At 38.0% G+C, this 11,963-nt stretch overlaps 1 protein-coding gene across 1 annotated transcript; it reads right to left on the minus strand.

Moving 5' to 3' along the window:
• Positions 1–17: 17 nt before the first annotated feature.
• Positions 18–11,389, minus strand: kl (klotho). Its single transcript, XM_087807108.1, has 13 exons — positions 10,337–11,389; positions 8,107–8,537; positions 7,963–8,042; positions 6,813–6,975; positions 6,650–6,755; positions 5,410–5,559; positions 5,111–5,346; positions 4,095–4,290; positions 3,859–4,037; positions 2,733–2,840; positions 2,559–2,664; positions 2,359–2,485; positions 18–731 (listed from the first exon to the last, which is right to left on the minus strand). Exons 1-13 carry the CDS (start codon positions 11,060–11,062, stop codon positions 397–399), a joined length of 2,943 nt encoding a protein of 980 aa, XP_087663234.1. The 5' UTR covers positions 11,063–11,389; the 3' UTR covers positions 18–396.
• Positions 11,390–11,963: the final 574 nt, after the last annotated feature.

An 11,963-nucleotide genomic window follows, 5' to 3' on the forward strand; every position in this document is an offset into this window, starting at 1 on the left:
TGTCAAAACAATGGACAAAAACTCTTTAGCTGTCAAAATGTATGTTTACTAAACCATTCGTAACAGTCTGATTTCAATATTTTACTTTTGGAGGCTCAATATACTTTAAATATATCCGTGATGATCCGTTTCTTAATCTTACATTAAACACCGACATCTTTATAGATCACAATATCAACATATACATTAATCTTCCCACTTTAAACGACTTCAATTTTTGGCCCCAGACCTTGAGTTCAGACACGTTTACACACTATATATTGGAAACATGAAGTTTAAAATCTGTTCAGATCCACAAAAACATTTAAATAACCACCATTAAATAAGTTTCTCTTTAGCGTTCAACTACAGTATTATTCAGAACATCAGGCAGGAGATAATCTCTAATGCATTCAACTAGTAACACTCCTTCTGCCTCTTGGTTGAGAAGTAGATGATGAGGCCCAGAGTGATCAGAACCCCTGACCCCACCAGAGTCAGGAAGCCCACCAGAGGCCTGTTGACGTGCGGCCTGCAGCCCACGCAGGGCTGCGGCCCGATGGGACACTGCTGCTGTGGCGCCCCCTGTGGGGGGAAACCGTTGTGCCGGATGATGTTGCGGTAGTTGGAGAGAGAAGCCTTGATGATGACCTCCTCGTGGACTTGGCCGTACATGCCGAACTCCGGGTCCCTTTGGTCGCTCAAGGCGTACGCAAAGTAGCCCTTCAGGTTTACTCCATCCAGGGTGTGCGCTAGGAAAGCACAGAGTGACCATGATATGCATTTGCGGATTGAACATCACATTTTACGCTACACATGTGTATAAACACATTTTAAATAGTTTGATAGTATGTGGGGGTGCAAGAGAATAGTGTGTGGGGGTGCAAGAAAATATCGATTGGATATTTTGCAATTTTTTTCACAATACCGCATCGATATTTAACACCAAAAAAAACGTTATTTTGCTTAAAATCTTTTAAAAAAAAATCATAGTTCTTGTTATGGTTCAATGATTAATATATATACTATCAAGTTTACAATAACATTATCTCAGCTAAAACAACAATAAAATCCAATGAGATACAGCAATGACTGAGGATGAGAGGATACAGTCGACTCCAGCAGCATTTAAAGCTGACGTTTGGACATATTTTGGTTTTAAAACCAATAAAAGCAGTTAGGACTTTGTCAAGAGTCATGTGGTCTGTAAATTCTGCAACACCAGAGTCAACTCGCTCACATTTCAAGTCTTCCTCTCCAAGATGCGGTAAGTACCTCATCATGACGATGTTTTGAAGTTATTGAAAAAGGCACTTTAAAAATAAAAATGACTTTATAAAGTTCTCCCCCATCTAAAAATCTCAGCGAACGAGAGCAGAGTAAATGATGATGTAGTTATGGCTTCACTCCTCCTCCAGCCAGCTATAATCACGCCTCGCTTTGTTGATACAACGAGTCCCTTGGAGGTGGAGACTTCCGGGATTGATGACACCGTGTGACAGACCCTGATGCTTGACCAATCACAGTAGAGCGGGTATGTTTGTGGTAAAAAATCTCCAAAAAAATGAAGCTGTTTCAGTGGGCGAGGATCTAATATCACATTTTCTAATATATATATATATATATATATATATATATATATATATATACTGTATATATATTTATTTTTATTTATTTTTTTAATGAAAAGCGAGTATTGTGCAAACAAATACATACTGATGAGGACAGCAAAGGTCTAATATCTATTTAAGAGACACTTAAATCAATACATTAGTTGCCGTTTAAACACCCAATTAAAACTACATATTTGTAATGTTTTTTATGATTTTTATTATTATTAAAGTCATTAAACCCTCTTTTATTCATTTTGTAAGTTAATATCAATTTCTAGCATATGTAATTAACAGGTTATTCATGTTTTTTTCTTAGTGTACAGCAGGGGTCGCCAAACCTTTTTACCACTTTATTAGCAGCATTTTATTCATGACCGACATATAGGTAAAATAGTAAAAATAAATCATAGAGTTTGTGTTTCACTCATTTTCACTTGTTTACAGGTACATTTTCTAAGCAAACTTGACTGAAGTGTTTTGAAGCTCAGGATTCAGATGCTATTGTTACTTCAGAGAAAATAAAATCTCAGTTTCCAAACAGTAATAATCAATAAACCACTGACCATTGATTTCCAGGCATCTTGTGTGGATTCGAAGGAACACACTTGAGACTTCTGGTGAACTATTAAACCACGCATGGATGTGTCGCTGCATCTAAATCACGGTGCAAAGAGTATTTGTGTTCTATTCGTGTGTTCAGGTCAGTGACCCAAATAACTGTCTAATAATTAAGCCCAGCAAAGACAAAAACACCAGCTCAGCTCACCTTTCAAGGCCTCGTTGATGTAGTTGTACAGGTAGTAGACCCTCAGACTGTCCTTGAACCGGGCCGGGTCTTCCTGGACCCCGTTAGCCATGACGTAGACCGGAACGTTGCTGTAGTGCTCCTTCACCTTCATGGACATGAATCTCAGTCACTCGGTCATAAAAGCGAGTAAATGTCCTCTTAAATACTGGAGGTCTCACCCAGTTGAGGGCTTTCCTGAGACCCCAGGGCACAACGGGTCTGGGGGACATGATCCACGTGGTGTCGATCATGTACTGGACCTCCAGCATAGCCGTGTATGTGTACCTGTGGACACGACCCAGTTTGAAAATGTGTTTTATTGTTGCGGAAAATGAAGTTTTTTTTTATCTCACGAGTCTTCTTTGGCGTGAGTGATGAGTTTGGTGCTGAAGTGGCTGATGGCAAAAAAGTCGTAGGCGCCCTTCACCAGAAGTCTGTCTTCCTCGTTGAAGATCGGCAAGCTGTGGAGAATATTACGGTTACTTTCATGATCGAATTTAGGCCATTACGTTTCCACTGCTTAGTTACGAACAAATGATAAAAAAATAAATACTTGAGATTTTCAGTTCAGTAACGTGTAACCAGTTACTGGTTTTTAATGATTTATCAGTTTAATTCATATTTGTCATTACATTTCATATTTATTTAAGTTTATTTAGAAATGCTTTTTAAATGTATTATGCTTTATTTGCTTTACTTAGAAATGTTTTTTATTATTACCATTTAGCAGCTTTATTTAGCGATTATTTTCATTTATTATTATTTGTTGAATGTTTTCTATGATTGATGAACAATGCATTTTACAACCTTTGGATTAAAGTTGAATTGATGTTTATAGTAAAGTAGAATATTGCTAACTCTATAGAGATTACACTGCAATACAAACAATACATTTGATCCTATTACAAGAGTGGGCAGTATTAGCGAGTTAGCAACAAGTTAGCATGCTAGCATCTACATTGTTGTATTCCGTTGAATAGTACTTATAGAATGAATAATTGAAGTTTATTTGACTTTTCAGTTAAATAAACATAATTGCAAACTCTTAAGTGATTATACTGCTATAAAAATAAGATAGTATGACTTTCATAACATTAGTTGAAGTTAGCAAAGAATTAGCATGCTAACATCTAAATGGTTATTTTCTTAAGAATGAATATCATATAAAGTTAAATTTAGTTAATTTTTTAATTATATTTTTTGTTAAAACATTTTTTTTGCAAACTACTAAAGAGATACTGCAGTGAAAAGGAGAAAACACTAGTGGGCATTTTGGTCTAGTTAGCAACCAATTAGCACGCTAGCGTCAACTTGGTTATCTTCAATTACGGTTATCTTGAATGTCTCAAACTTATTGCATTTATAAGTAAGTAAGTAGGTCAAAGTATTAATTAAACAACATTATTCGATTTTTTTGGTTTTGTGTATTAAATATCTTACATTATTGTTGAGATACATTATTTAAAAATAAATTTGTACTCGAGGGAGTTGAGCTGACGCAGCCAGCTCCTCATGCACGCAGGATAGTCGCCGCTCCCGAAAATCGGCTCCGCAAACCAGCCCACGCGGAAATCCAGAACCCTCTTGGCCGGCTCCACGTCTTCCCGCCTGAACGAGAAGGCCGGTTCCATCCAGTCCATGTGCAGAGTCAGAGAGACCTGAGAGGTCCAACCATGTTAGCGGCGGGATGAGTTTCGAGCGTCTCTGGAACTGACCTGTCCTCCCTGGACGTGTCGGAACTCGCGGTCGTAGGCGTGCCAGGCCAGGGCGTGCGCCCGCAGCATCTGGTGGGCTTCCTGGTAGCTCACCATCTCGTCGTTGGGCTCGTTGAGCGTGATCCACATCTTGACGTGATCCCCCAGCTCCCGGTAGCAGAGTCGGGCGTAGTCGGCGAACGCTTGCGGCGTCTCGCTGGAGAGAAAGTGAGGAAAATTTCGTCGGGATTTTCATGAATAGAACAAGCGTTCGCTCGTCGACTCAATTATAGAAATGTTGCTTTAGTAAACAAATGCTTCAGTTAAAGAAAGTTACTTCAATCAAACCAAATTTTAAAAAATGGAAAATAATTAAAAAGCTTTTTTTGATTCAAGCATAGGGCAATATTATGGGATAGATATTCTGTCTAAATTAATTCATTTAATCCCAAGAAAAAACTTATTTTAAGTCGAATATTTTTCTCTTATTACAGATATTTTTTGGATTTAAACAAATCTTTTCTTTAGCCCTAGTATTATCTCAGGGTCAAGGTGACCTGAAGACACGAAAACAAATGTGCCCTGTGGTATCCATTGTGTTGTCTCTGGGTCAAGGTGAACCCTGAGATAACACAACATTTTTTGTCTTTTAATGCAATTTTAAGGATTTTTTTAAAGCCATACAAAGTAGGAGTTACTAATTACTTCAGTCACTTAACTTATGGTGCCAACAAAACAGCGAACTCCCATGATGCCTTTCTACACACTTCTCTATTTAATGACGACTGACTGGTTGTTACTATACTATATTTAAATGTTACATCTAAGTTGCCATACCAAGTAATAGGTAATTGAGTAATAAGAGTAATTGACAGCTTTGATCAGTTGGCTGGGCGGCAAAGCATCAGAGGACCTTTTCACTCCACTGTTACTGATACGGTTGTTGAGAGGGATGACACCTTGTATTCATCCTAAATTAAAAACAAATTAAATAATAATAATGGAGGGACCACTGCGAACGAAGGAGGGTCACTGACTGGTTGAGCCACTGGTTGACGGTGTCCAGCGGCGCCGGCATGCTGCTGCCCAGGCGGGTGTGGTGCCACAGGGTGACCACGGGCGTGACGTTGGCCTGCAGCAGCTGGCGGGTGAAGCAGCGGTAGTAGCCCAGCAGGGTGGTGTTGGGCCGGGCCACGTCTCCGCTGGGCACCAGGGCCGACCAGTTGAGGGAGAAATGGAAGTGGGTCACGCCGACCGCCTTGATCTCGTCCACCTGCGGAGCCCGGACCGCCAGGTGAGACCCCCCAGCAGGTGGCGACGGAGGACGGACGCTCACCTGCTGCTGCACCGTGACGTAGTCGTTGCACTGAGCGGCCCGACGTAGAGGCGGAGCGCTCAGACCGTCCAGCCGGATGAGCTCGCCGTTGTTGGAGATGTTCCACAAATACACGCTGGAGTCTGCGAACTGGCTGGGGGTGGTCTCCACCTGACACGGCATCTCCTCTTAGAACAGTGTTGAGCTCAAACACATGATCCTGACACATCAACTTGATCGACGAGGTCAAAGTTCATCTACTTTTCTACGATTGTGAAGCAAAAATTATTTTTTTCTACAATTTATATTGTAACCTTTCCTGTTTTTCATCTTAAATTAGCATTTTTATTTCTATTTATTATGATTCATCAGATTTATTTTTGCATTGTTTTTCTATTCATTACTAGTTAATCGTTTTTTTGAGCAACATTTTTTAAATTCATGATTTAGCAGTTTTATTTCGCAATATTTTTCTTTATTTTTCATTATTAAGCAGTTTAATTTTGCATAGTTTTTCTATTAATTTAGCAATATATATATATATATTTTTTAATGATTTAGCGGTTTGATTTTCCTTTTTTTCTATTGATTATTAGTTAATAGTTTTATTTAGCAATATTTGTCTTCATTTTTCATGCTTTAACATTTTTATTTAGCAATATTTTTATTTTTTCATGATCAAGCAGTTTTATTTTGCATTGTTTTTCTATTCATTATTAGTTAATAGTTATATTCAGCAATATTTATTTTTTATTTTTCATTATTTACCAGTTTAATTTTGCGTTGTTTATCTATTCATTTTTATTTAGCAGTTTCATTTAGCAATATTTTTCTTTATTTTTAATGATTTACCAGTTTTATTTTGCATTGTTTTTCTATTCTTTATCAGTTAATAGTTTTAATTATCAATATTTTTCTTTTTGTTTTTCATGATTTACCAGTTTTCTTTAGCAATATTTTTCTACCTTTTATGATTTATTTTTCATTATTATTTAGCAGCTTATTTTGCCATTTTTTTCTTCCAGAACGTGCAAATACTCAATACAAAATAACCCCATCTTTACAACACTGACAATACAAAATTCTGAATCTAAATTTACTTTTTAAATCTATATATAATGATCTCTAAACCTTAACTTAACTTAATATTTAAGATTTAAAGTGACTCGATGCTGCAAATTCAGTTAAAAAACGCTGGTCATAATGTTTAGATTTTGGAGTCCAACATCCCTACTGACTGACACTTTCAAATTCCACTGACCTGGATGGAGTTGGAGGAGACCCCCCAGGCAAAGTCACAGGGGAAGACCCCCTGAGCCGGCCGGTGCTCCGGAAGTTCCGGGAATCCTTTTCTCTGGATGACGTTTCTGTGCAGAGTTAAGGATCACACAGACGCTGCTTCCACTCCCAGTCGTGCTGCTCACCTGTAGAACGTGGCCGAGGTCTTGGGTTCTCTCTTCATCTCGGGCGTGTTGAAGTTCACGTAGTAAAGTCCTCGTCGTATTCCGTACTCTCGGTGCCACTCGAAGCCGTCGATCAGGGACCAGGCTGTGTAGCCGATCACGTTCACGTCGTCGATGACGATAGCTGTGAATAAAAACACATGAAGAAGAAATACATAAAAAATATCCACATTTACCCGTTTAATTTTTATAAATGTATTTTTATATTTTATCTTTCTCAGCAATGTTTTTCTATATATATATATATATATATATATATATATATATATATATTTTATTTTTTTATCATTTTGCTTTTTTATGTGTTTATTTTTATGTTTTCAACATTTTGTCATGAATAAGCAAATGTATTTTAGAATCGTTTTTCTATTTACTTTTTTATAATTTATCTTTTATAGCCATGTTTTTCTATATTTTTTTAATGAATCCGTTTTCTTTTATAATGATTTAACGTTTTCATTTAGATGTCTTTCCTATTTTTATCTAGCATCTAATTAAGGGGATTCATCGGTTTTATTCAGCATTGTTTAATTGATTTTATTAATTAATTATTCAGCAAATGTATTTAGAATTTTCTTTATAATTAATTTTTTTAGCAAGTTTTTCCATTCTTTATTTTTTTTAACCTTTTTTTAAGCAATGTCTTTATTTTTTGATGATTAAGCAAATTTATTTTTCTATTTTTTTATGATTAAGCCTTTTTATTTAGCAATGAAAATATAATTTTGCTTTTTTTTTAATTAAGCACTGCTCTACCTTGGGGGGGATTTTGATGTTTAAATAAGCTTCTCTTTTCTCCAATTGTTGCTATGTTTTAGTAGTTATATTTAACATTGTTTTTTCTATTTTAGACAGTTTATTAAGCATTGATTTTATATATTTTTATCATTTTTATGAAACTGGGATTTTATTTTATTTTTTATGATATAGTTGTGTTAGGAAGCTTTAGTCAGAACAATTTTTCTTTATAAGCAGCTTTAATAAGACATTTTTATTTATTATAATATTTAGCAGTTTTATTTGTTTTATTTTAAAATAAGAAATGTTTCCATCTTAGTTGAAATAAATAAAACTATTGAAGTCAACAAAGTGGGTGAAAGGTGAGACTCACACTTGAGCGCCTCAGAGATGAACCTCTTGAGGTAGTACATGTGTTTGGGGTCCTCGGTCTTGGTGTTCCCCAGGACGTACCTGCGTGAGGAGAGCCGGTGCGTGAGGACCAACAAGTATCTAGAGAGGTGTCCACGGAACCTACCAGCCGCTCTGCACCACGAAGATGGGCGGCTTGTCGTACTCGGCGCTGACCCAGTACAGCAGCATCCTCAGGTCCAGATCCTCCTGCTGGCCGAACTTCAGGCTGTCGTTGATGAGCTGGAAGCTCAGGGCGGCGCCGTGGGACAGAGCGAAGAAGTCGGCCGTGCCCTTCACCTGCTCGCGCTCCTCCCGGGTGAAGGTGGGCAGCCGGGACCCCAGCGTGGCCTTCATGCAGGGCGGGTAGTCCCCGTCCGTGAACAGGGGTCGGGCGAACCAGCCCAGGACGTGGTCCAGGGAGCACTGGCAGTCCCTCAGGCCGTCCATGCCCGGCTGGCTGGGCTTGATCCAGTGAGAGGCCAGAGCCATGGACACCTGGCCGCGCTGCACGGGTCGGTAGACGCGGTCGTACAGATGCCAGGCTGCGGCGTGAGCCTGAACACATGCTCTTCATCAATAAACATTTACATTTACACTTTCAATTCGACAACCATTTACATTCAGATTACATTTAGATTGTATCATCTTGTTCTTTTTCTTTATTTCTCTTTGTTCTTGTTTTATTTTGATTTATTTTTTATGAAAAATTGCTGTATTTTCTGTGGCTATTGGAAAAAAACAATTTCAATATCAATAAATAAAGATCAATAACGTTTTACCTTACCTTACCTTACCTTAAACCTCATCTCAATACAACAATCACTTTAGATCCAGAGTTGTACAAGGATATTAAACTATAATTTCAATTTCAAAATTGCAGAATAAATAAATACTTTTAGTTCATATAAAGGCTTCAATTGTGGCAATGCATTATGGAGTAGTATTGGAAATGACTAGGTTTAAAAAGCATGAACTTTCACCTTTTAAACTTTCTAGTGTTTCAACTAGTTTCCCTTTTTTGATTCTGTTTTTTCTTATTTTTATATTTATATGGCTTGGTTGCTTTATAGGGGTCTTTTTACACGTATAAAAGTAAAACATTTTATTTCTTATAAACTTTCCATTAGATCAAAGTTCAATTTAAAATGATTTAGAAGTCGCATTTATCAATGTTTCTTTATATATATTATATATTAGATTTTACATGTTCCTTATCTTTATCTTTAGACTTAGATTGTATCATCTTGTTCTTTGTCTTTATTTCTCTTTGTTCTTGCTCTTATTTTATTTTGATTATTTTTTATGAAAAATTGCTGTATTTGCTGTGGATAATTTGAAAAAAAACGATTTACCTAAGGAGACCTCCTGAGGGATCAATAAAGTTCTACCTACCTATTATATATTATATATAATTGTATAATTAAAGAACTCTGTAGCTTTATAACGTTTTTTTTTTCCATTTATAATAACAATGAACTCAATTTTTAATGCACTTTTCATCAAACAAGACCTGGAATTATTTTAGCAGTTTTATTTACCTTTAAATTTTTCTCAATTTCTTTACGATTTAGCCATTTTTAGTTTCTATTTAGTATTTAATTATTTATTTACTAAAAAATAATTTGTCATGCGGTTTGAAGTTACCGGAGTTTAAACATGTTTCTTCTTTTTATATTTAAAGAACTCTGTAGCTTTATTACGTTTTTTTGCATTTATATTAACAATAAACTACATTTTTAATGCACTTTTCCATCAAACCTGAAATTATTAAGCAGTTTTATTTAGCTTTACGTTTTCCTCAATTTTTCTTTATGATGTAGTCATTTTATTTTAGCTTTGCGTTTCTATTTAATATTCAATTAATTATTTATTTATTAAAAATAATTTGTCATGCGGTTTGAAGTTTAATTAAAAATATTTCTGAAGTGTTTATTATATATTTAATACACTTTGATATGAGTTTTTTTCTACTAAAAAAAACTAAATAAAAAGTATCCAAACCTACAACTTCGATACAAGTTTTTTTCTACTAAAAAACACTAAATAAAAAGTATCCAAACCTTCAACTTCGATAGAAGTTTTTTTCTACTAAAAAAACTAAATAAAAAGTATCCAAACCTTCAACTTCGATACAAGTTTTTTTCTACTAAAAAAAACTAAATAAAAAGTATCCAAACCTTCAACTTTGATATTAGTTTTTTTCTGCTAAAAAAAACTAAATAAAAAGTATCCAAACCTTCAACTTTGATGCGAGTTTTTTTCTACTAAAAAAAACTAAATAAAAAGTATTCAAACCTTCAACTTCGATACAAGTTTTTTTCTACTTAAAAAAACTAAATAAAAAGTATCCGAACCTTCAACAGATTGTGTCCCACACGGAAGGGCAGATTCGGGTCGTTCTTGATCCCGGGCGCGACCACCCCGGTTCCGTATCCGTGCCGGGCCACGACGAACGGGTTGTCGATGGTGATCCAGAACTTGACGTCACTCCCGAAAGTCTGGAAGCAGAAGTCCGCGTAGTCCCGGAACACGTCCACCATGTCCGGGCTGCTCCATCCTCCCAGGCTGCGCTGCAGCTGCTCCGGCAGGTCCCAGTGGTACAGGGTCACCACCGGCTGCACCCGGATGTCCTTCAGCCTCTTGATCAGGCGCCGGTAGTAGCTGGTCCCGAGCTCGTTGTGACTCCCGCGGGTCCCGTTGGGGAAGATCCGGGCCCAGGACAGCGAGAAGCGGTAGTGCGAGACCCCGAGCAGACGGATGGCCCGGATGTCGGCGTTGATGTTGTGGTAGGAGTCGCTGCCCACGTCGCCCTTCGCCACCCGGTTCCCCCCGCGGGTGAAGGTGTCCCAGATGGACGGACCCTTCCCGTCCTTGGCGAACGCCCCCTCCACCTGGTACGCCGCGGTGCCCACCGCCCAGATGAAGTCCCGCGGGAAGGTGTCGTAGAGGAACGCTTTGTCGCCCGGGTACGGAAGCCTGCTGAAGCGGCTCCACGTTTTCAGACCCGCGTTGGGTTTCGGGTCACCACGGCCGAAGAGGAGGACCAGGACCAGGAGGAGCAGGAACCCGGACCGTGTCATGTTGTCATTGCCGGACTCGACCCCCCTCTCCGGGTCCCTCTGTGAACCCTGCTCGGAACCTGTCAATGATTAGCCACGAGCACCTGACGCTCCGAGGTCTCCCCGCGCGACCAGGAGGGTCCACATGATCCGTCCTACACTAAAATAAATAAATCCATGACAGAAGAGATGCGACCCAGCTGGACGTCACGCGCTGATGTCCCATCATTCAATGTTGATGTCGCGCGGAAAAACAGGAAATGACCAATTGAGTTAGAATAATTTAGCGATAAATGTCAAACAAGATGGAGGGTTAACTGGAGACGTTCTTCTCGATCTTATATGCAGAAATAAATAATATGCAACGTTATTTCTAACTTTTAATTTACAGAAACCTAATAAATTACCACAAACTTAAATGTTAAGTGAAAATTGTTAGCTTAGCTTTGGAGGGAAATTAGCTTGATTGCTAGCCTAGCTAGCTCGCTAACATTGCTATGCTCATTTTGGAGGGAAATTAGCTTGATTGCTAGCCTAGCTAGCTCGCTAACATTGCTATGCTCATTTTGGAGGGAAATTAGCTTGATTGCTAGCCTAGCTAGCTCACTAACATTGCTATGCTCATTTTGGAGGGAGATTAGCTTGATTAATAGCCTAGCTAGCTCGCTAACATTGCTATGCTCATTTTGGAGGGAAATTAGCTTGATTGCTAGCCTAGCTAGCTCGCTAACATTGCTATGCTCATTTTGGAGGGAAATTAGCTTGATTGCTAGCCTAGCTAGCTCGCTAACATTGCTATGCTCATTTTGGAGGGAAATTCATCAAAGAAAATCTTCATTATATAAACAATAAAATACACTTATTTTTTCCCTGAAAAACTTACTGTAAGCATAGTATTTATTCTTATGTGGAGTATTGAATC

The sequence above is a fragment of the Callionymus lyra genome, chromosome 14 (genome assembly GCF_982586985.1).
Source record: "Callionymus lyra chromosome 14, fCalLyr1.hap1.1, whole genome shotgun sequence".
Taxonomy (NCBI): Eukaryota; Metazoa; Chordata; class Actinopteri; order Syngnathiformes; family Callionymidae; genus Callionymus; species Callionymus lyra.

Excerpts from the sequence above, each read along its gene's own strand:
- kl (XM_087807108.1), bottom strand. The coding sequence starts at position 11,062 with ATGACACGGTCCGGGTTCCTGCTCCTCCTGGTCCTGGTCCTCCTCTTC. Across the intron at positions 4,291-5,110 it reads GTCAACCAGTGGCTCAACCA|CGAGACGCCGCAAGCGTTCG; the intron begins GTCAGTGACCCT and ends CTTTCTCTCCAG. Across the intron at positions 2,665-2,732 it reads ACTCACGCCAAAGAAGACTC|GTACACATACACGGCTATGC; the intron begins GTGAGATAAAAA and ends TCGTGTCCACAG.